At 47.7% G+C, this 25,912-nt stretch overlaps 1 protein-coding gene across 1 annotated transcript in view; it reads left to right on the forward strand.

Moving 5' to 3' along the window:
• Window positions 1-25,912, forward strand: part of l(3)80Fj (lethal (3) 80Fj) — a 378,408-nt gene that overhangs the window by 13,699 nt on the left and 338,797 nt on the right. Inside the window, exon 3 of the mRNA XM_050172680.3 lies at window positions 13,522-13,717. Coding sequence (XP_050028637.2) covers window positions 13,522-13,717 — 196 coding nt within the window. The remainder of the gene's footprint in view (window positions 1-13,521; window positions 13,718-25,912) is intronic.

A 25,912-nucleotide genomic window follows, 5' to 3' on the forward strand; every position in this document is an offset into this window, starting at 1 on the left:
GTTGCGACTATAATTTCGGTGAAATTACTCATGATACACGACCGGTGGTGACAGCTGCTCCTGCGTAATACATTGGAACAAATGACAACGTCATTGAGATTTTTCGCTGGCCGTTGCATATTTACAAGAATGTAAACAAGGATCTTGAATGACAAAGTTTCATTAACATATTTGTCCTCTACTTGTTCATTTCATGGCCTTTACATTTTTCATATAAGCAGCATGCACTGCTTTGCTGTTTCGAACTGACATAGTTCTAAAGTTCGTGTATTTTCTTTACTTAATAAATAGACAAAAAACTTGGAAGCATTGACATCAGTTATGTTGGGCTCAATTTTTGGTACATACGAGTATTGGCGGCGAGGAGTTACGGAGTCGCCATCTAGCGGAAGCGCCTCGCTGGCGTAGTATGAGGGATCACGCGGCGCACTCCTCATAGGTTTTGCTGTCAGCGCTCACTGAAAACGCCACGCGCGAGCTCTCCTGGACATTTCTGTAAGTACTTTCGAAACGAGAGAAGTTTTTTACTGTCTAAATAGTAATCTTGGGCAAACTGAAGGCACACAATCGTTTGGAGACGCTATCTCTTTACCGAATATGTACAGTGAACGCCACTGTGCGCGGTCGCCGCGATGGAGCCTCCCGAACCGGCTTCTTGCGTGAAAGGTAGGTAAACGCTGAGAGCAAGCTATGTGAAATATGTTCTTATAGTGTTTGTATAACTAAATGGAGCGTAATAGAACGAAGCCTCAATGCAGCGATCGCGTAGATTCCCAGCGACCGACGCGTCTGGATGCTTGTCCGCGCACTGTTTTGCTTTCTCCGCGCGCGTTTTCGCACCGTGCCATCAACTTTAGGCTGCAGAATATGAGCATTTGACAGTATACAAGCAACCATTGTTGCGTGGGTGCTATCAGAGCTGTTCAAAAATAACTACATTGTAGAGACTTCGTCGCGACGATTCAGTCTTTTTTTTTTTTCTTCTAAATTCTTGGATGTTTCAATATTATTTCTCGAGTTGCGTGAGAGGACGCAAGCGTCGCTCCTGTCCGAGCATACGTGCCTTCGCATCGCTCCACAGGAAAGACCCGAATGCCAACTTATTCGACAAGGACCAGTCCTCAGACATGGCTCGGCTCCTCTAGAACATCATCCGAACATTTTGGCCAACTTCTGCTGTGATCGGACCAACGTACTGTGAGTTTCTGTGCTTTTGTCACGGACCTGGCAGGGCGCTCAGCTAGCCCTAACGGCTAGGGGAGTAGGCCTACCGTCAAGTACGCCAACGGCCCGCACTCCTTCAGCAGCAATGGCCCCGAAATTCGTCACCGACACTGATGGATGGACCACTCGAGTATCAAAACGTTCCCAAGGTACGCAGCACGTTGCAACGCTCATTTTGCGTCCGCCAACTGGCCTTTTCCTACCTCAGTGGAGCCCACAAACGCTTCACGATGCGCTAAGCGTCTCAGCAGCTCTGACTGCTGCAGAGGCTCGCACCGCTACAGTAGACATCAAAAAAGAGAAGAACTTGGCTATAATAACCAGTGATGACCCCTCGGCGACAGAAAAACTCCAGCACATTAATGAAACCACTCTTAATGGCAAAACTTACCCTGTCCATATCTATATCGCTTCACCCCATAACTCGTGCAGAGGTGTGATTCACAACGTGGAACTGAACACCCCAACCGAAGAATTGATGCGTGAACTCCGAGCCCCAAATTATGAGATTATTGCGGCTCGTATGATGGGTAGAACAGCCTCTGCAATCATAACTTTCAAGGGCTCACATGTACCTCGCCAGGTCATCTTCGGCGGAGGTGTATACCGCTGCGTCCCTCACCGACCCAAGGCGCAATTTTGCTCAACATGCTTTGCTATAGGACACCGATCAGACGTTTGTCGCGACAATGGAAAACAAAGGTGCAGAACATGTGGAAAGTCTGTCGGAGATCCTGTAGGGGATCATGACTGCAAACCAGGCTGCCCTAATTGTGGCAAGGACCACAAGGCAGATGACCCAACTTGTGAAGTGCGACGAGCCGCTGATAAAGCGGTCAGAGAAGCGGCCTACCTGAAGCGTTTGAAACAACGAAAGGACGACAAGCAAATGAAAACAGTCACGATCGCAAGGCGAAGCCCAAGCCAAAACGCAACTCCGACAACACATCGAGAGACAGAAGTAGCTCCAGAAGCCGTCAACAGTCCAGGGGCCGCAGCCGCTCCAGAGGCAGGAGCCGATCCAGGGGCCGCAGCCTATCTAGGGGACGCGGCCATTCCAGAGGCCGGGACCACTTCGGGGACCAAAGCCAGTCCGGCAGCAGTGGCCAGTCCGGGAGCGGCGGCCAGTCCGGGAACTGCAACCGGCTCGGAGGTGGCAGCCAGTCTCCGGATCACAACCATTCCCGAGGTCAACAAGACCAGCAACCCGCAAACCAGCGAAACGTGAGTCAGTCACCCGGCACCTCCCCTTTTCCCCCCGTGACCTATGCATCTCAAGTTCAAACACGAGCTCAAAAAGTAGCCAAAGATTATAAGAACGCTCTACTTCAAACCCGCAGACCTAATGAAATGTCAACACTATCGTCACAATCACTAGAGCCTACCGAAGGCATGGACATGCAAGCAGAGGCACACGCACCTGAAGTTACACCATTGGGTGATATAGAGCAACCCTTAGCACAGGAAGCAGAACCAGCGTCATTGCAACCGGCAATGAAAAAGGCAAGATACCACACAACAGCCCTACAACACCTTGAAGCAGATTTTAAGCAACTAAGGGACGAAATGAAAGAAATGGAAACCAGTCTAGAGGCCAAGATAGCTCAACAGGTTGCTGCTCAAGTTGAGGAGGCGCTAAAAACATACACTCAACAAATAATGAGCCAAATGCGCTCCCTGTTCAACGAGCTCCTCAGGAGCCAGGCAGAGGCGATGGTCTCCACACAAGTGCAGGCTGCGATGGCCGCATTACCGCGCCAGGAAGAGCGCGAACGACCCAGAGCACGTCGATCTACCAGCGTAACACGACCCACTCCTTACCCTACAGCGGGCGCTCCGCAAAATCATCAGTAGAACAATGGCGACTAATCTGGTGGTGTGGCAGTGGAACTGTAGAGGGATTGCTCGAAAACGGGGCCTTCTCACGCAGTACATTGCCGCTCAAGATCGTCGACCCGACATTCTCCTACTCCAGGAAACTAACCAAACACCTCATCTTGCAGGCTATACAGCGTATAGACATAATTCTGCATTGGCCATTTTTATTCGTAAAGATATAGCGGCAAATGTTGTCCACAGCACGGAACAGAGCCTCACTGTACGTGTCTTTCCAACTAAAATTGTCAAGAGCAAGGCACAGCCACACTTATTCATCACAAATGTTTATAGCCCGCCAAAACAGAAAGTAGACTTCTTCAAGGAGGTTGCGAATCTGCGGCCAACGAAGTATTTTGATCATCTAACAGCAGGCGACTTCAACGCGCCACACACTTCATGGGGATACACAAAAAACTCCTCCAAAGGATCCGCACTACTATACCATATGCAACAGGCCCAGCTAACTCTCCTTAACGAGACCGACTCCCCGACGCGGCACGGAAACTCCGTAGAAAGAGATACCACGCCTGATCTCGCCTTCATTAAAGGACGACTGTCAGCGCAATGGGTTAACACGCACGATACTTTAACGAGTGACCACACTGTCATACAGATGTCTCTACAAATCAAAGGATTCCCAAAACGCCAGCGCAGGCATCGCCTGACGGATTGGAATGAGTTCCGAAAGACACATGTAGGAGACTTCCAAAACATGCACTTGAAAGATTGGGTAGAGATGGTCAGGGAACGAATCCAATCACGCACGAAGGAAATAATAGAGAAGTGGGAGCAACCAAGCACGGACAGGCACCTTCTTCATCTCTGGGAGGCACGACATGCCCTCATTAAGAGATGGAAAAGAAATAAGCTCAATCGAAAACTACGCTCACGCATCAACACGCTCAACGAGCAGATCGTCCACTACACTGAACATCTCACTCGTGAGCAGTGGTACGATACGTGCAACAAGCTCAATGACACATTGAATATGAGCTCCACGTGGAATCTCATCCGATCACTCATTGACCCAACCCAGACAAAGACTGAAACGTCCCATAAGCTCCGAAAGCTGCTCGAAACATTTGAGCATACCGATGACCTATTCAACGAGCTTATAACAACACACATTGCGGATCCAGTGCAACCACAGTATGCCGACTACAAAAGCGCAGAGCCAGAAAATGAGGGTCTCACCGGCCCAATCACATTAGCGGAACTACAGCGTGCCTTAGCTGAAGCAAAGCCGAATAAAGCGCCAGGACCAGACCAAATTACGACAACACAGCTCCGCAACCTTACAGAAGCCGATCATGCATTCTTACTTCAGCAAATTAACAATGTGTGGGACACGGGCAGCTTGCCAGAAGAGTGGAAGACAGCCAGCATCATTTTCATTCCGAAGCCTGGCAAGCCCCAAGCCATAGCGAATCTGCGTCCAATATCGCTAACGTCATGCGTCGGCAAGCTAATGGAGCGCATCGTGCTTAACAGACTTCTAATTCACCTTGAGCAATCACAACACCTACCCCATAATTTGATTGGATACAGACATCACTTATCTACTCAAGACGTTCTGCTGCAGCTACACGAAGAAATCACGAAGGAAACAAGCAGCGCTCAACTTAAAGCTATTCTTGCCATAGACCTCAAGAAAGCTTTTGACTATGTTAACCACGATGCTATGCTGCAAGAGCTCGAAGCTACTGGCTGCGGAACCAAGCTTTATAACTATATTAGGGACTTCTTACGGAGTCGCACGTACACGCTACGAGTAGGCGACATCACCTCACAACAGTATCCCCATCCGCAGAGAGGTATCCCGCAGGGTTCCGTGATCTCGCCCACTCTCTTTAATCTTGCCATGTGCGTAGTCCATAGAGCGCTACGAGACATCCCCGACATCAAATATGCGATCTACGCAGATGATATCACCATCTGGATCAACACGGGTTCGCCAGGTCATATCCAAGAAACTCTCCAACAGGCTATGAAAAGGGTGCATGAGGCTGCTCAAACTATTGGCCTTAGATGTGCGCCGGAAAAATCTGAGTTGCTGCTGGTCCATCACAAAAGATGGAGACCGCCCACCATACAAATTGTAAACGAAGGCGTGCTGATTTCCCAACCAAAATGTATTAAGGTACTCGGTCTCCATAACCAGAAAGATGGAGGTCCCGCTGCGACGGTGCATCACCTGCTCAGACAAGGAGAACAGGTGCTGCACATGATGCGTAGGGTCTCCAACCGAGCAAATGGAGTGAAAGAGGCGGATATGCTTCAACTAAGAAACGCACTAATTATGTCGCGCCTGCGCTATCACCTGCCCTATACCAATCTCCGCAAGCAAGATATCAATCGCCTTGATGCGCTCATCAGGAAGGCGACAAAGCTGGCCATCGGCATCCCGTTTAGTGCCAGCACTAAGCTCCTACTTGACATCGGTTGCCATAACACGGTGGAGGAACTAGTCAGCATTCATCGTCGTTCCTAAGAACTGCGTTTGCAGCGCACGTGTCAAGGTACGCACATCCTCCACAGCATCGGCCATCATCCTGAAGCTGCGCCCCTTCTGAGCACGCACCCACTACCCCCTAAACAACGCGAACTTCTAACTATAGCTCCACTGCCACGCCACATGAATCCAGAACGAGGCAAGGAGAGGCGACGACAGCGAGTTGCCTACTTCAAGAGGTACACGGCAAGACACCCTGACGGCATATACTTGTACGCTGATGCTAGCGTTGGTGCACGGGGCTCCGCTATAGCAGTCGTGAATAACAACCTCCAAACTCTACATACTGAGTTACTCCCAGAGACAGATCCGACCTTAGCGGAACTGACAGCCATCGCAACTGCGATCAAACACATGCCCCTTAGTAACTCAGCCTACCCAAGAATCATATTTACCGACTCCATGGCGGCTTGCAGGAAATTGTTGCACAACGATCTCCCTGCCCACACTTCGACATTTATTCAAGAGCACCTTCAGAGTCCTCTGGAAATCATCTGGATACCTGGTCATGACGGACTGCCGGGAAATGAAAGAGCTAATCAGCTCGCCTGCGAGACTTTGAACCAGGCACCCTGCATTCCGCGACCAGCCCAGACGAAAAGGTGGGCTCCCCTGCTTCTGCGGCCATATGCAAGACGCAATTTCCCCAAGCTGAGCAAAGTGCTCACCCGTGAACAAGGTGTACTGATTCGTCAGGCCCAGACTGAAACACTCCCTACACCAGCGAGAATGCACCTCATCCGCGGCCTCTTACCTGAAGATCCCCCACCCTGCCGATACTGTGGCGAACACCCGAACACATCCCATATCCTCTGGTCCTGTGGACCACCTCCACCTCCCCTTCCTGCCCCAACAAATCTTTCCCCTAAACCCCATGCCGGGTGGCTGACAGAAGCAGCCAGCGCCGACGACCAACGGTACCTTGCGGCGTTTATCAGTGCTGCATTGAAGAATGCCGCAAGCGAGGCTCTGGACTGAGGGCCTTTCCACGTTACCACCGAACATGAAAATAAAGTTTTTTCTCTCTCTCGAGTTGCGTCGCACTGTATGTTTATCGGTGGTCTCAGCGTGCAATTTCCCGCTGCTCCTTTTTTGTAATCCAGTGCATGCATTATTTCATAACACAAAAATGACCATATGCCATGCTTTTTTTTAATGTGCTTCTTACCGCTGCCTTTCCACTCCACTCAACTTGCCAGTATCTATAGCATCGACAAGTTCATAGACCAAACTGTCATGACATTAGTTGGGCAGCGGACTTGGGCGAGCGTCTCAGTGCGTGTTTTCAGAACATTGCAGACCGGGGCGCCGTAGCAGAAATCTTCTGCGCGTCTGTGCTTGCTGCTTACCTGAGCTGTAGCCGATGACTGTTTGCCAGTTTTATTTTTTGCGAGCCAAGCTTCACGCAGCTTCTTGTCCTGCGGCTACATGTGAATAAGGCTGACACCGGCCTCCGTTACGTGTGTTCGGCCCTGCGGCACTGAGCAGTAGTTAACCATGTTGCGCGCCTTCAAAGGCAGCCACTACCTATTGAAGTGCTTTCAAGCGTTGTAAAGGAGACACTCGAAGCGGGAAAATCTCACCACTAAATGAGGACCGCAGCGTACGAGGGAATTTAAACTTTTTTTCAGCTCGCTTCAGTGCTCCCAAAGCAGCCGACGCGGCCGCAACGTCCACGTGATCCCTCCTAGCACGTCACGTCGACGGTGGCGCCAGCTTTTCCAGTGGTGGAGCTCAAGGCCAATAATATTTTATAAAAAATACATATTTTACTTGTATTGACAGTGCGTAGCGTTCAAGAATTCGTTTGCAGCATCTTTGGCAATAGCAATGCAGTTATTATTCTTGTATTTGATCCCTAGGCAAATTGTTTCAAAGGAAGCTTTAGCTCGGGCCCAACTCTGACGCGGCCTATTCAGATACATGTAAAACGCAGAAACGCTTTTCTGAGATAACTCCTGAATCGCTTTTAATGAAATTTGTTGCATTTGAGAGAGTAAGTTGAATTCTAGTGTCTGTTGGAAGCGTAATTTCGATTTAGGGCCCTAACTTTGTTTAAAATATTTTGAAAAATTCGCAACTTCGAAAAAGATAGAAGCACGAAGTTTACAAATAATAGCTCTGCATCAAGAATATATATCGCGGTTCTGTAAACGGCACCCATTACACCATTCAAAACGGACAAATTCGATATGTCTATTTGTATATTACTTGAATCGGTTATGTTATGTACAAGGGTTCTGCAAGAGCCGTATTTCCATAATACTTTATTTTTCGAGACTCATGTGTAACATATAAATTTTGTCCGCTGTAGATGTACTACTATGTGCAATTCACAGAATTGTGATATCAATTTTCATTGCTGATTTACAGCGTTGTAAGCTTCATTGTTTCGTTTTCTGAACATTTTTGATTTTTGCCACTTTTCAATAAAATATTGACATCGAAAATTCTAAACAAACAGTCACTAGAATTTAAGTTTTTCTTTAAATGCAACAAACCTCATCAAATTTGGTGCAGTGGTTGCCGAGAAAAACGAATTCTGCTTCTACATGTATTTAGATAAGAGCATCCGACCTAATGTTTCCTCTTTGGAGGAGGCCGAGTTGCAATGTGAAGCCCCCCCCCGAACGAAATTTCTGGCTACGCCACTGGTTAGCGCAGAGTATAAGGTCTATTTCATTTCTAGTCTCGCCATTCGGGCTCTTCCACGTTCACTTTCGGCCACCCCGCTTGTGGAAGAAGGTATTCATTATCCGCATATTATTCCATTCTGCAAACTCTAACAACTCTCTCCTGCTATTCTTATAACCTATGTCATATTCCCCCACTGACTTGTCTCCAGCCTGCTTCTTGCCTATCCTAGCATTGAAGTCGCCCATCAGTATAGTGTATTTTGTTTCGAGTTTACCCATCGCCAATTCCATGTCTTCATAGGTGCTTTTGACTTGCTGGTCATCATGACTTGATGTAGGCGCGTAGACCTGTACGACCTTCAATATGTAGCTCTTATTTAGTTTCACAACAAGACCTGCCACCCTCTCATTAATGCTATAGAATTCCTGTAAGTTACCAGCTATATCATTATTGATCGGGAATCGAACTCCTAGTTCTCGTCTCTCCGCTAAGCCTTAGTAGCACAGGATGTACCCGCTTTCTAGCACTGTATACGCTTCTTTTGTCCTCCTAACCCCACTGAGCCCTATTATATCCCATTTAATGCCCTCTAATTCCTCCAATAGCACTGCTAGACTCGCCTCACTAGATAAAATTCTAGCGTTAAACGTTGCCAGGTTCACATTCCAATGGCGGCCTGTCAAGACCCAGAAGTTCTTAGCACCCCCTGCTGCATCAAAGGTCTGACCGCCGCCGTGGTCAGTTGCTTTGCAGCTGCTGGGGACTGAGGGCCGGGGTTTGATTGTTGTATTTATATAGAAGGTTGTGGCCAAGTAGTGCACCAGGGTGGCCAATCCTGCTCTTGTGAGGGAGTGCGTTGTTGGTTCTGGTCACCGGGATCAGGCTGCATGCCAGGCCTGTTTATGGAATTTTATTTTCAAGCGGATTTTTTTTTTTATCCAGCGGAAAATTGCGCGGCACCGGGATTCGAACCACGATCCTCTTGCGTGCGAGGTGGATGCACTACCTCTACGCCACCGCTGCACCCTCTACGCCACCACAAATAACAGAATGCCCTATCACGTGAACCTGTATTAGCATGCGCGGCTCCTCGGCCTTCTTTAAATATTGAAATGCAGTAAATTTTGTTCTATTTGCAATGCGCAGCTAAACCTTCAATTGTTACGCGTAGAAAAGTGGTGCGTGGCCTCCGAGATCAGATAGTGCATGCTGTACCCTGTTCTCTGAGGTCTTAGTGGTGGTGTGGAGAACTTGTGCCCATGTCCAGAAGAGGGCACCACATTGCCACTAGCTGGCACTAGGATTTGCAGCAGCCACAGATGCAGCAATGTGTTACAGTAGCATTTTATTTTTGGAACAGGTGAAAAAGTCAAAATGCATATAGTTAATGAAAGTTGCACTCACTCCTGCGGTACTCACCCATCGTTCTGCTTTCCCAATCAGCAAAATGGCCTATGGGTGTCGCTCTCACTTGTTTTTGTTGCTGGCATAAAGGATCCTATTTTTTCTTAGAGATTGCTCAGATAGAATAATTCTGCTTACAAAATTTCTGTGTGCTTTTGAGGCTACTGAGGATGAGTTTTGTTGTGCCATCAAAAACTGGGTCCTTCAAAATCGGTTCTCAGTCCTTTTAATGAGGTTCTACTGTACTGTAACTTGTCTGAGAGACAGTCAGTGGTCATCTGACTGACTTTGGGCATTTTTGTGAGTACGATTATTTAAAGGGCCCCTGAAACGGTTCGGACAAATTTTGTAGACGCGTAGGGTACAGCTTAAGTAGAACATTCGCACCACAATTTAAGTGAAGCGTTACGCATTAATGGAGCTACAAGCGATTAGAAGTTACCCTCCTGCCCAGCCACGCTTTTCCTCCTCAACTCGTTCGCCGAGCGAGCGGGGCTAAGCTCCGCCTTCACTGGTCCCGCGTCACGATGCGACGTCACATCGTCCACTTCCGGTTGTTTTGGAGCCCGCCCGCGCGAAACCTCTCCGCTAGCCGCTTGGCTGTCGACCCCAAGCGAGAGCTATCGAAGCAGCGTGCGTTGCGAGCATTCGGTCGTAGCGCCGAACGTGTCTGGTATTCCGTTAACCACAGGCAAGCTGGTGATTTCGGCAAATGACTGGAGGCATAAACTCAAGCTGATGAAGGAACTTTGGCGTAGACGTACGTGAGTGGCCCGATCGGTCTGCACGGTCCAGACACTTGTTGGCGCAGCGCTTAACCAGCCAAACAAAGCGCTAATATTGCTCTAACCAAGTGTAAAACATTTTAAACATTTATAAAAACAATGTGTTGATGATTACACTCCTGCGAAAAATACGCACCAGCAGCAAAGAAGAATACGCTTCGTTGCTGCTACTGTGTATGGTTGAGCTCTATGCCACCAGGTGGCTGCACCGTGCAGACCATTCACATTTGCCCTTCAGCTCATCTCGGCTCATCCCGTTACGGCACAGTCAAGCGGCCAGACCCTGTCCCCTTGCGCTTATGTTTGCCCTAATACGGGACTCGCGAAACGCTATTGCGTTAGTAATCTTCCGGTGTAAAGTGACGGCCACAAACGCGCAAATCCTGGCGCCGATCGTATGGCGGCAGTCCGATGCGCAGCAGCTAGTTCGCTCGTACGCTGCCTTGCAGAGGAACACGATGTCGCAGCTTGACTTATTGCCAGTCGCTACGTTTGCAGTCCACAAGGCAACAAAGTCGAATCATAGTGCTCGCGAAAAGACTGAGACCAACTCTGACCGCGGAGCTCTCGTCAAAATGGAGCACGTTGTAACACAAGCAGACGACACTTGCTGTGTGCCGGAAGTGCCTAAGTGTACTGAAAAATTGTTCTTGTGCATTCTCTTTATGCTACTTTCTTTTTATAAAAACAAATTAACTAGCATTCCAACTATTACGAAGATCATTTGTTTACCATAAAGTTGGAAAAATTATCGATCACGCGCCCAGGTCAGCCAATCGGATAGCTCGCCCCACTGACGTCATATGGGTGATTTCGGTCATATGGGTAGGGGCGGCTTAAAATTCCGCCGAGCAGTGCGCTGCGATCGGCAGCGATGTGCATTTTTAAAACCTTATAATAAATTACACGCTTTACGCAGAGCACTTAGATGTGTCAATTAATGATCAGAAGGACCTACTCTAACTATTCAGTACGTTTGTAGAAAATCGTCAAAAGCGTTTCAGGGTCCCTTTAAGTTTCATTGCAACGAGCATGTTTTCACCTTAGAACCTTGTCTGCCACATTTTGCAATATTTTCCACAGTTCATAAAGAGGTACTGTTCTCATTTGCTTCAAGCAGTTTTTGCAAATCAGCTGTGCCTTCGTGATTCACACTGTTACTGTGTACACAATGGAAAAAAGAGTGCGACATAAAAAGGAACGGTGCTATGAGAAAGTGGAGTTGCCTGACGGCTTGTGCAGGTGTCAGTACAACAGACATGATTTGCATAAACTGAGGGGCAGTTTTGTAGTGCGCTTTCTTGTAGCACTCTTACTAAGATTGACAGCGTCATGGTAAAAAATCACTGCAATAAGTAGGAAATAGCACTTTAGGGCAAATTGCAACTCGGTGTGTGGACTTCCAAATGCTTATTCCCACATGGACACTTGTTGAGAGCTAAAAAAGAGAAAAATGAACCTTGCAAGTGTTTAGCTGATGCCCTGTTAGTACGATGTCTTCTGCAGTGTTTAGCACAGCTTGAGAAACACGGACTGAAGACGAGGACATCTGTCCATTTTCTAAAGCTTCTACGCTTAACATTTGAAAAGAGAAGAAATGTGTTAGCTTCACTAATTCCCTGGTGATGTTAAGAAACAGTTGTAATTCTGGCCTTATGGTGTAATGGCCGCCTGTTCGACTCCATCAGGCAAGGAAGCATTTTTGACTTGCATGCCGTGGGCTTGTGTGCTGTTTCATTTCGTTCTGTTACATTGTGCTAAGCAGAGTTATTAGTGTTATACAAAATAGCCTCCTCCTTTGATATGCATGCACAAATACCAAACCTACTTGAGCAATATAACTAAATTTGAATTTAATGACCATGCTCGCCACTGTCGTTCTCATTTGAGGGTTGCCTTTCATCCTGGGAACAAGCTCATTAAATAAAGAAATCTTTTATTTACTCTTTCTGGTAGTTTTTCTGGTGCACCATCACTGCAGTGGGGGTGCTGGGTATCGATATCAGTACGTCTAGTGCTAGGTAATGCTCAGTAGCCTGGCAAGAGAACAAGAATTCATAATTGGCTGTTAGCGTCTGTAATGTGTGTCAGACTATTTTTTAATCTAGGCCAGTTACTAATAGGGGACCTTGGTCTTGAGAAAGAAATTTACAATAGAAGTGGGATGGAGAGCATACAATAGGGCATTAGGAAGTCATGACTGGCAGTTTACTGCTATCCTTGAAATGTGTAAAAGCATTGCATTCTACCGGTGCTATCATATGGATCAGAATTTTGTAGGTGAACAAAGAAACTTGAGAAGTGAAGGACCATGCAGCAAGTGATGAAACAGAAAATGTTATCCTTAATGTTAACACAGAGCAAGAAAGTGTTGTGGATTAGAGAGCAAACAGGTGTAGCTGATATTCCAGTCTATATTAAGAGGAATAAATGAATACTGGGCAGGCCATGCAATGCATAAGTTGGGTAACCAGTGGTCTATAGAGTTAGAGAAGGGGGGCCAAGGGGAGGGAAACGCAGTCGAGGGCAGCAGAGAAGTCAGTGACGTGGTGACATTAGGAAATTTGCAAGCATAAGGTGATGTCAGTTTGCACAATATGGGAGTGATTGGAGATCACTGGGAGATGTCCTCATCTGCAAAAGCGATAAATAGGCTTAAAATGATGGTGACCTCTAGTGATTGTCACAGCGATCCCGGCAGCGCAACTAAGTTTCTGTAGCACAAGAGGGAAGCTGTACTTAGAGAAAAGAATGGGCTTAGGCAATAGTAGCAAGGATCTGTTACTGTTACCAGAGCTCCCTAATCTTGCAGTAGAGCTTAGGTTCTGTTCTATGTGGTCTTTGTTTTTGCTGACGGGCTTTAAAACCTTAGTTGAAGAATTTTATTTATTTTCAAAACTGTTGCAGGGCTCGAAAAACAACAACTTAATGAAGAAGCATTTCCAGTCTTTCTTGAAATATGTGAACTAATTATTTTCTGTACTGTTAGCTTTTTCAGGATGTTACAGGCTTGGATTTTGAAACAGGACACAGCTCTATTGGGATTAAAATCTGTCTGTTGCATGCTGATGCGCGTTTCAGGATCCCTAGCGGACCCTGTGGTGCGTGGCCTGTGCCAAGTGCTGCGGCTGACGCTTCCCCGGTATCATGGCAGCACCTCTCGCCACCTGGTGGAGCAGCTGGTTGACTCCTTGCTGGCCACCCAGCCGTCCAGCGTGGGCCATCTCATTGCAACCATCCTTGATGTGTCCCGTGAACACAAGCCCCTCTTCATCACGTTAGTGTTCCTTTGTTTGCTGTGAGGCTGTGTTGGTGCTTCCCTGCCAGACATCTCTTTTCCGGCAAGCTATGCGGCACAGTTCAGGCAGTTATAGCTGTGCACATACTCTAATTACTATTCTTTTTGCTGCCTGATGTGGCAAGGCTGACTTTTTAAAGGGACACTAAAGGCAAGTATTAATTCAACGTGAACTGTTTAAATACCATTCCAGAAACCTCGCAATGCTTGTTTCGCACCAAGAAAAGACTTTGTTTACGAGAAAATTACATCTGGAGGGTCTGAATGCCTTTTTCGAAATTCAAATCTCCCGCCACCTAACCGGGTTGCATGTACCATCACCACCCTTTGCTGCCGTCGATGAGTAAAACTTTGCCTGACAGACGGCACTACTGAGCCAAGACAGAGTCGTGGATTCGCCGTTGCAGCTGCATTTTGGTCAAGTGGCGTAGACCATTCGGGCATCCCGCGACATTACATGGAAGTTGAATTCTCTGTTACTTGCAGTTAGTGTGAGTTTCGCGAGCCAGCAAAACCAGTGCAGCACTACGCGATAACGAAACTAGTTAAATGCGAAAGCGTGGGCAGCACAGAGTCAAACGAAAATGAAACCTTCTGACCACCCGCGTCGTTGTCAAGGGTAATTTCAATGAGTTCTTTTTCTCAAAAATGAAGTAGAACTGGACAAGCAGCATTTTATTTCGTCTTATAATACAATAGACAGATGTTTCTTGCAATGAATGGTTGAGTACTAGTGACAGAATTTAACTGAGGAGTGCTTTCGTCATTGGGCAAGTGCTTGAATGTCCTGGGGGAGTCTTTAACAATGTCCTGCATTTACCTCAATTTCTCAATTACTAAGGCTCTGTTCATGATAATATTGATGCCTTAGATATTCTAGAGCACTCATCTGTCACTTTAGCTGGACTTAATATTTGCCTTTAGTGTGCCTTTAATTCTCAAGGACTTGCTGTATTGTTTTCTGTTTTGTCGTACAGTGAAGTCCAGTTATCATGGTATATCGGTTATAATGATGAGACTATTTGAGTACATCAACTAAGGTATTAGCTCTATGACAAAAAAACAACAATGTTATTACTGCATGTCGGATATAACGATCAAAATTTTGCCATCTAGACAGCATTTTTTATGCAGAATAATCGCAACATTTGCATTGCTAAGTCACCTTAAATAAACGATGCCAAGATAACGTGAAAAGTTTGTCTATGGAAGTTCATATCTGCCATGCAGAGTGTCCCCACCCGCATGCAGTTTGTGAAAGCCACGGAGAGCACCAAGAGTTGGCGCAGCGCTCTACAAGATGGCGATACAGTCAAACCCGGCTATATCGAACTCGCAAAAAAAGCGCCTATCAGTTCGATATAGAGCATAATTCGATATAAGCCTGCTAAATAATTGGATGTCATAAAAGCACATACCATTTATAAAATCACTTTATTAACGAAACTAGCTTAGTTTGGCATAAATTAGTCCTGCATTTTCTTCTGCTTGGGCAATTTTGCTGCCTGCGAAGCACGCACTTCCCCACGTTGTCTAAGGAGTCGGAGCAGCTGAGGCCGCAACCTTCCGCATTCGCGCAGAAGCGCCGGACTAATGCGAGTGCACCAATCACTTCAGGGGATGTGGGCAAAGGACCGTAGTTGCTTTCCTCAATGTGCCTACTTTCATTTGTGCTCGGTACGATGTCGGCGATGTAGTCTTCGTTTTCGGGCTCTACGTGGTCGCGACACCATCATCTGCACTCGCTAACTTGTCCACCGTTGATTCGAATGTCCCGAAAATTTTGACAGCTCGCTCGAAACTTTGGCAACATCGGCAACGGCTTCGTCGCATTCATCAGAATTTACAGTCCTCACCGAGCACGCGGAAACCGGCACGTATGAAGAACGCCTCGTACACGGCCGTGCGTACGCGTCGGGCGCCATGGGCACCTTGCGAGTCTGGCCACTTTAGCCCTAATCGTGCCGAGAGTGCTCCTCGGAATCTTGCACGCTGCGGGGACATCCAACTTCTCATCGCGTTCGACGCGATTTATGATTTCGAGCTTCACGACGAAAGGCGAATTCTGCCGCTTCATCACGGCAACACTGCGGGAGAAGGCCCACAAGGCGCAAACACGATAAACCAGAGAAGCAGCCAGACAACTCGCACTTTCGCCATCTTGCACGAAGAGAGCACAAGAGCCTCTGATTGGCTATCTGAGCAAGCGCTGTAGGAGGGCCACGATCATTTTTTGCTGGGGAGTGTCGCTAGATAGTGATCTAAAGAAAGGAAGGACGCTTGATTCTGCAACCCGTGAGGGAGCACGGCAAAGCGTCATTAGTGGAGAGAGGGTGGCAAGTGAAAGATGATAGAGAAAGAGAGAGGATGTGGCCTAATAGACTCCACTATGCGCGACAGGGGGAGTGTCGACGGCTCGCCCGAACAGCCCGAGGCAGCGCGGTCACGGTAGGGAGAGCGGTTGGATGGAGCCGCGCCGCCGGGTTTCCCCGCAACCGCGAGGGAAAGCCAACTTCTGGGGGCACTTTTCCGCCACTTGACGTTCAATATATCGGGAGTCACTGCAATATTTGTTCGATGTAAGCGTAATTTTTGCTATATATACTCATTGTAACTATACCGTGACCAGAAATTGTTCGATATATAGAATAATTCGATGTAAACGGGTTCGATATATTCGGGTTCGACTGTAGTTGCTTTGCGTCCGTGTCACTGAAGCGCGGAAGTGCACCGCGACAATAGGCCTGAAGCAGCGGCATGGCAGCAGACACCAGGCAACCTTCTGACAAAGCACAAAGCTGTGTCGCCTGAGACGAAGCTGCAAACTTTGCAAGACGCAAAGAAATACAATTAAACCTCACTATAACAAACCTCAATATAACGAAATTCTCTATATAACAAAGTATTTAACTTTTCATAATCTCTTGTCCATAGAACACCATGTAATTAGAATCTCAAAATAACAAAGTGTTTTTGTATGTGATTTAAATTTGCTGAAATTTTGCTTCCACAACAAAGGAATGCCGAGACAATAAATGGGAACTTCTGCGGGTGCAGATGGTCATATGATTTAACTACAAGCAGCTGCATGCAAACGCACTTCTCAAATTGCGTGCGGTGCAACAACAGCGACCCCCGAAGTGAAGCCGTACCATGTTCCGTGTAAAGTCTAAGTGTGATAAGATCCTATCATGTCCCGCGCACTTTGTGCTTTAGGTGTGAGTGAAAGTGTGCGCAGGTGAGAAAGAAAGATTGCTTTATAAGTGCTGCCTCCCTGTGTGAGCAAAGGCAAAGAGAAGGGAGGGGAGCGAGCTCGCGGCAATGCGATTAAGTGTACGCGAGGGGTGGGAAGGGGGGGTAAGTTGGCACACGCCCGTCGCGAATTTTGGCGCGCCTTTCAGCTTTGGTTGCGCATGGCTGTAAGTGTGGCTGAGCACATACGCAGTCGCGCATCCTGCTTTAGAGGTAATCTGCCGCATGTGCAAAGAGTGGGCGCTCCGAGACGGCATGGCATCACGTAAGCTGTCCTCCTGCCCGTTTAGTATTGAAGGCTGTGTAATCTGGAGTTTTCATGACCTGTTCAAGCGAGAGACAGACGAAGCATTTGCTCCCCACTGGCGGCGCATTTCCTGGTGGCTGTGTCCCAGTGCGGGCGACACAATCAGACGTGAAGGCGGAGTGCACGCGAAAACGGAACTGGCTTCGCCTAATTCGTGCCGCCTATGTGAAGATACTGTCGATGTGGCATGAAACCGTATCATTTGTCACTGACTCCCAAATTCATCAAAATGGATTGTTTTCTCCTTCACATTTGTTTTTTTTCGAGGGCGGCCAAATTTTCCGAATTATCAGGCCATCAAAAAAAAGCAAATTTGAATGACAAAACAATTCATTTTGATGAATTTGGGAGTTGGCATCGAATGGTACGATTTAGTACCATGTCAACAATATCTTCACATAGGCGGTATGAAGTAAGTGAAGCCAGCAACGCTTTCATGTGTGCTCCGACCCTGTGGCTGATAGCATTGCCCGCACTGAGACTCCTCGCGTGCTCTTGATACCTTCCCACTTGATGCCTTCCCGCATCCGCAAAATTGTTAATTTATAACACACTCTTCTTATCAACTATTGTTTCCTGATTTGGGGAAATACCACATCGTCTAACACTAGCAAACTGCATGTGCTACAAAAGAAGACCTTATGTCATATCGCTAGTGATATAGATTAACCATAGATTAACACATGGTTTCTGCTTATTTCTGTGTAACCCACCCCTTATGTAATACCCCGTCATGGGGTCTTTAAGGAATAAAAATGAAATGAAACGAAATGGACTGTAAGAAGATGGCCTTCATCACGCCGGATGGCTTATATCTGTTCAAAGTCATGCCCTTTGGCCGATGCAATGCTCCTGCGACATTTGAACGTATGATGGACTCTATTCTGCGAGGCTACAAATGGACCACCTGTCTTTGTTACCTTGACAACATTGTTTCTTCTCCCATGTTTGGCAGCCACCTTACCCGACTCGCTGCCATTCTTGCAGTCTTCCGAAGAGCCGGCCTCCAACTGAACTCCACGAAGTGTCAATTCGGGTGCCGTCAGATTTCCATGTTGGGACACCTCATTGACGCATCCGGTGTCCAACCAGATCCAGAAAAAGTTTGTGCCGTACGCAGTTTCCCTGTGCCACGTTCTGCTTCTGACGTGCGCTGCTTTGTCAGCCTGTGTTCTTACTTTCGCCATTTCGTCAAAAACTTCGCTGACGTTGCTCGGCCTTTGACAGATCTTCTAAAGAAGAACACATCATTCTCGTGGGGCCCAGAGCAGGCTCACGCGTTCGCCGCTCTCATCAGGTTTCTGACCACCCCTACCAGGCCAGACGAGCCGCGATTGCCAGTGGAGCCCTGTCAGAGGGAACCACCCGGGAATAAACCGCGCAACTATTTCTGCAATAATAGCATTCTATCCTCCTCCTCCTCCTCTCATACTTGCCCACTTTGATCCATCTGCACCGACCGAAGTCCGCACTGACGCAAGCGGCCATGTTATTGGCGCTGTTCTCGCCTAACAGAATGGTACCGAGTGCAGGATAGCTTACGCCAGCCGCCTGTTGTCACCTGCAGAGAGAAATTACTCTGTCACCGAGTGGGAGTGCTTGGCTTTAGTTTGGGCTGTCGCCAAGTTCTGGCCATATTTGTATGGCCGCACGTTTTTGGTCGTTACAGACCACCACACACTCTGTTGGCCGTCTTCCCTCCGGGACCCGACAGCACGGCTTGGTCTCTAGGCTTTGCGGCTCCAGGAATTTTCATTTATTGTCAATTCAAGACTGGACGCCTCCACAAGGACACTGGCTGCTTCTCTCGCCACCCCGTGGATCCCCCTGGCCCTGCTGCGCACAGTTCGGTGACCTGCGTGATTGCTTTTACTGACATGACTGTCATGCGTGCTCAACAACAGTGCGGCAAACCCTTACAGTCCATTATCGCTGGCGTGCAATCTGGCAGCACTGACGGCACGTGCCGCATGTTCGTGCTGCACGACGGCATCTTCTACCACTGCAATATCAACCCTGACGGCCCTGCGTTGCTCCTTGTCCTTCCTCGTCATCTGCAATCCGGCGCTCTCGAACAACTTCACGATGCACCGACAGCGGGACACCTTGGAGTTTTGCATACGTACGACCGCATACGACGCCGATTCTTCTGGCCGGGTTTCTATCGCTGTGTGCGTCATTATGTTGCAACTTGCGAATTGTGCCAGTGCCGGAAGAAACCTCCCCTGCCACCTGTCGGTCGACTCCATCCAATTGAGGTTCCCTCTGAACCATTCTTTCGTGTAGGCCTTTACCTGCTTGGCCCTTTTCTGACGACAACTAGAGGGAATAAGTGCATCGCTGTCGTTACTGATTACGTGACACGCTACGCGATAACACAGGCGTTGCTGACTAGTTGTGCAACAGACATAGCCGATTTTCTCCTACACGGCATCATTCTCCACCACAGTGCACCTTGACAGTTACACACAGACCGCGGCTGCTCGTTCTTGTCTCGAGTTGTGGACGACCTCCTCCGCTCTTGTGCCACTGAGCACAAGCTGTCCACTGCCTACCACCCACAAACGAACGGTCTTATGGAGTGTCTCAACCGAACAATCGCAGAGATGCTGTCGATGTATGTCTTCAATGATCATCGCGACTGGGATGCCACGCTGGCCTATGTGATGTTCCCCTATAACTCGTCTCGACATGATACTGCAGGTTATTCCCCCTTTTATCTTTTGTATGGTCGCGACCCCACATTGCCGTTGGACACCATCCTCCCTTCTGTGCCACGTGTTGCAACTGAGTACGCTCGTGAAGTCGTCGATCATGCTCACGTGGCACATCAAGTCGCCTGATCTCGTTTATTAGCCTCACAGCATATACCAAAAGAGCGTTATGACTGGTGCCATCGTAATGTTAAGTTCGTGCCAGGTGCTTGGGTGAACCTTTGGTCACCATTTCGTTGGGTTGGCCTCTTCCAGAAGCTTCTCTCTCGCTACACATGCCCTTATGAAGTCCTACATGAAGTTAACGACGTAAATTACGAGATTTCGCTGCTACAGTTTTATGCATCCTCAAGTCTGCCGCCTGTTGACGTCGTGCACATTTCACGGCTGAAGCCATACTCAGCTCGTAATTCTTCGCCCACCATGCGCCGAGACGCCGAGACCACCCGGGGGTCCTGTTATGGAAGGATGAGAGGAGAGGAAGGTCACGAGACGCTGGCTGCTCCGTGTTGTTGCTAGTCTGCAATCTTAACCCCATTGACTCTGCTTGTATATACATTGTAAATACAATCTGTCTATACTCCCAACATCCCCGTAACAGTATCAAGAAACAAGGCCGCAGAATTTGTCTATTCGTAGACAACTGTACTGCGCACCATGTTGAAGGCCTTGAGCTGTCTAACATTGAACTTCATTTTTTACCCTCGAACTGTACCTCGCTCATTCAGCCCTTTGACAGAGGAATTATAAACAAACAATGTGGAGTGTTCCTATGGGTGTAGACTAATTCGAAGGCTGCTTCTGAACATTTGCCTTCAGTGGGACGCAAAGGTGGTTATTTTGAGAGCATTTGAGACGCTTGAAGCGTCCTGGCGGGAAACAAGTGCAGACATTATTATGAACTGCTTCAGTAAGACCCGGATCACAAAAGAGGTTCAGGCTGTGGAAACTGACAGTGGAGAGGGAGAGCTTTCAGGCCCGCCCAATTGCGCCGAAGCTTGGGTTTCACAGCTCGCAAATGGAGCAGCCCTGGATGATGTGCAGCTTTGTGATTTTTTGTATGCGGACGACTGCACCGTCACTATGAAAAAGATCTTCCATAGTGCGTCGTGGGCTCACTAGACGAGGATGGAACAGCGTTGTGTACATTGATGTCTTACGAGCATTCAGTGTTACCGTCCCTCACGAACAAGCAACAGAGCAAGATAAGTTTTTTGTCGGTAAATAAATGCGTTTTGGTTGAGTACCTCCCATTCCCCCTTTGTTAAATTTGTGCATTTCTTTTTCGGATTTTCATGCTGAATCTGCATATAATGACAACCTCTTTGTAACGAACATTTTCGAGCATTTGTCAATTTCGTTATATCCAGGTTTCCACGTTGAAGCGTGCACCTGTTCAGACAAGCAGGCTGTGTTCGTCTTATTCCTTGACCGTCCTGCTCATCTGCTTACCTGCCAACCCTCCCGATTCACCCGGGAGACTCCCGATTTTTTACTGAACTTTCCGATTGTACGATCACTGTCTTATATCTCCCAAAAAGTGGTCTCCGTTCGCGCAATAATGGTTTTTGCGAAACCGGCACCCCGGAATGTACAGCCACATCGTAATCGTCAGCATCACCGACAACGGCTGCACTAGCACCATTGGTATCATCGACTAAGCAGCCGACTACGGCGCCTAGTAAGCCGATCAAAGCCAGAGCCAATGTAGCTCTTGCATTTCATGCATGCCTTCCTCCATGGTACATCTTGTTGCTGCTGCTTGTGTGTATCATTAGTGTTGGCATTAGTGTGTGCGGTGCACTGTTTGAAGTTAGAATCCTCGTGTGCTTGATGCCATGGCACTATCAAAGCCCAAAAAAAGGTATTTGCAGAAGTTCTTGTGATCTTATACTTCTGAATTTCCGTGCTTTTTGACATCAAGAAAAGGAGAACATTTTGCATACTGTACATGTGGATGCGGCGTCAGTGTGTCTCGCGGTGTCAAAGGCGACTTGAAATTGCGTGTTTCCACGGCGAAGCATCAAAGCTATGTTTGCACTGCTGAGCAGCAAGACAACATAGTGAACTTTCTCCGGAACAAGTGCGACGACAGTGTTATACGTGTGGAGTGCCTGTTTACAGGATTCCTCATCAGAACACAACCTACCCCTTAGTGTCAGCGACTACGTTGGGCCTTTTCTACAGAAAATATTTCCCAAATGGGAATAAACGAAGCGCTATGGATGTGGATGCAATTCTGAAACGCTACTCTGAAGAATGCGGAGGTGGCCAACCTGAAATTTATTTCGCAGGCATCACTCTCGAGTCTTCGTTTCTATATTCAGCGTTTTCCTCAGCTGCTGCCCCGAGATTCCACTGAATCTGCTGAAGACGCTTTAGATGCCCTCGAAGCTGAGTTTGCCACACTACAGGCGCACAGTCTTCTAGAGGACATTCTCAATGAAGAAAGGTGGGACGTGCAGTGGTCTATGGTTGGAACAACGAAAAACACTGATGGAAAACGTGTTTCATCGAGTTGCTAAGGTGATGCTGGATTTACTCGTGATACAGTCAAACCCGGCTATATCGAACTCGCGAAGAAACGCTTATCAGTTCGATATAGAGCATAATTCGATATAAGCCTGCTAAATAATTGGATGTCATAAAAGCACATACCATTTATAAAATCACGTTATTGACGAAACTAGCTTAGTTTCGCATAAATTAGTCCTGCATTTTCTTCTGCTTGGGCAATTTCGCTGCCTGCGACGCACGCACTTCCCCACGTTGTCTAAGGAGTCGGAGCGGCTGAGGCCGCAATTTTCCGCATTCGCGCAGAAGCGCCCGACTAATGGGAGTGCACCAATCACTTCGGAGGATGTGGGCAAAGGACCGTAGTTGCTTTCCTCAGTGTGCCTACTTTCATTTGTGCTCGGTACGATGTCGGCGATGTAGCCTTCGTATCCGGGCTCTCCTGTGGTTGCGACACCATCATCTGCACTCACAAACTCGTCCACTGTTGATTCGAATGTCCCGGAAATTTTGACAGCTCGCTCCAAACTTCGGCAACACCGGCAATGGCTTTGTCGCATTCATCAGAATTTACGGTCATCACCGAGCACGCAGAAACCGGCATGTATGAAGAACGCCTCGTACACGGCCGTGCGTACGCGTCGGGCGCCATGGGCACCGGGTTGCGAGTCTGGCCACTTTAGCCCTAATTGTACCGATAGTCCTCCTCGGAATCTTGCACGCTGCGGGGACATCGCGTTCGACGCGATTTATGATTTCGATCTTCACGACGAAAGGCGAATTCTGCCGCTTCATCACGGCAACACTGCGGGAGAAGACCCACAAGGCGCAAACATGATAAACCAGAGAAGCAGCCAGACAACTCGCACTTTCGCCATCTTGCACGAAGAATGCACAAGAGCCTCTGATTGGCTGTCTGAGCAAGCGCTGTAGGCGGGCCATGATCATTTTTTGCTGGGGAGTGTCGATAGATAGTGATCTAAAGAAAGGAAGGACGCTTGATTCTGCAACCCGTGAGGGAGCACGGCGAAGCGTTGTCAGGGGAGAGGGAGTGGGAAGTGAAAGATGATAGAGAAAGAGGGAGGATAATAGACTTCATTATGCGCGACAGGGAAGTGTCGACGGTTCGTTTGAGGCAGCGCGGTCACAGTAGGGAGAGCGGTTGGATGGAGCCGCGCCGCCGTGTTTCCCCGCTACCGTGAGGGAAAGCCAACTTCTGGGGGCACTTTTCCGCCGCTTGACGTTCGATATATCGGGAGTCACTGCAATATTTGTTCGATGTAAGCGTAATTTTTGCTATATATACTCATTGTATCTATACCGTGACCAGAAATTGTTCGATATATAGAATAATTCGATGTAAACGAGTTCGATATAGTCGGGTTCGACTGTACCGCATAGCAACGCAGAGTGTGAGATGATTTTTAGCACGGCGCGAAAAACTAGGACTGAGTTCCGCTCATCAGTGTGCAACACAACCCTCCAGCACCTGCTGCTAGTGAAGGGCCGTCAGTCTGGACCATGTTTTGAGCAAAGCTACTCCGACGAATTTTTTAAGTGAGCAAAGTCTGCTGCTGCAAGGTCCTGCAAAAGGACTCATCGAACAGTGCCTGAAAGTTTGAACGATCCCCCCCGGTCCCACCGGAAGTTGAAACAATGAATGCCCCCCCCCCCCCTCCCCATTGGCGCAAATAAAAAGTCTTCCGATTTTTTATCTCTCCAGGTTGGCAGGTATGCATCTGCATTTCAAAGCTTATCGATGTCTGATCAGCGTTTCCGTTTTGTGAGCAGATAAACTCTATGTCCTGCAGTAGGCATATAACTCCACTTAAAGGGGCCCTGAACCACCCCTCAGGCTTGGTGAAATAACATAGTCCGCAAGTAGCATACTCTGCTGTGAACATCTCAGCCAAACTTTGCTGTCGTATGTGTTGCATGGAGCTTGCAAGCCAAACGCGAAGTCGGCTTTCTCTCAAATGCTGTCTTTTCAACAGAAGGCCCAGTCCTCATTCTCTCCCAGACGCACTATTTCGTCATTCCCTCAGATGGCTGCTATTGGCCGATAGCTGACATCAAGCTACGGACAGCTACATGGTGCTGATATTGTGGGCACCACGGGGTGCCGCCATGAGTCCGCTGGCTAAGCGCACTGCGGCTCGCTGAGGACAGCCGTGTTTAGCTTATGTTTAGCACGTCGTAGACACCAAAGGTGGAAGTCATGGCATCTATGTTAACATGCAAAATTATATTTGAACTGCGCACCACGTTCACATTTGGAAGGCAGAGCATTGTGGGTACTCCCCACTGCACCGTAGCCTTCGCAGTGCAAGGCATTGAAGAAGCAACAGAAGCACCGCGGAAGCCGTATTTGATTGCCAATAACTCCGCTTCTGCTGAACGCATTGAAGTACTTTTTGCGGTTAAGTATTTCTGAAATAGCTCATTTCCACTTCAAATGCATTTCTACACTTCGATAAAAAGGAGTTCATGGCCCCTTCAAGGTCCATTACACACATTGAAACCCAAGGCAGGCAGAAAAGCGTGTCCTGGACATGTGAATTTTACACTACGCATGCCTATGACCACTATGCCATGTGCCGAGCCGGGCAGAGGTATGTGCTGTGTTGGTTTCGACTGACGGCGACGTGGTGGCCATTTTTAGTTGGCGGCGGCGGTGCGCGGCCATATTTTGTTGCTGCTGGTGGTGCTGGCAGCGTGGAAACCAAACCACAAATTTAAAAAGCTGTTTCTCTGCATCGTTTCTTGCTAAACTGGTTGAAATTCTGGTCTTTTCATACTAAGGGCTGAGAGGACTGAATACAGAGGTGTTGAAAGTGAGAGAAATGCAAAACATTTTGTATGTCGTTTTCTTTTCAGCCGACATATATATATATATAAAATTGAGCACATATCTGGAAGCGTCTATGTTGAGTGCATTTGTATATTCCTTCCTCACCGAATATGCAGAACCTTGCTATTTTTTGCGTCGTAGTCGCAGTTGTTTTCTTTTTTGCTATGCCTTGGTTTGAGATTTTTCCATTGAGCAAAGAGTCAGTGAATTCATCTAGAATTGCTAAGCCAGCACCGATGCACGTGACACTCTCTAGATATGTTAAACTTGCTTCCACTTGTTCTGAATGATAGTGTGTTTATACAATAGGCTTTACCTAAAAAGAAAAAAAAAAAACTCTTCTATGACCAACTTTTGCTGGGTTCAGCCCTGACAGTATCAACCAATCAGCAGATATAACGCCCCTTCCCGACCGAACAATAAGTGAAATCACTTGTTTTTAATATTAATCACTCTTTGCTTATGTAGCTTTCCTTATAATGTCCTTTTTTCTCTGCAGAAAAAAGAATCAAAATACTTTTTCTTTTTTGGCAGCA

This window comes from Dermacentor andersoni, chromosome 3, assembly GCF_023375885.2.
Source record: "Dermacentor andersoni chromosome 3, qqDerAnde1_hic_scaffold, whole genome shotgun sequence".
NCBI lineage: Eukaryota > Metazoa > Arthropoda > Arachnida > Ixodida > Ixodidae > Dermacentor > Dermacentor andersoni.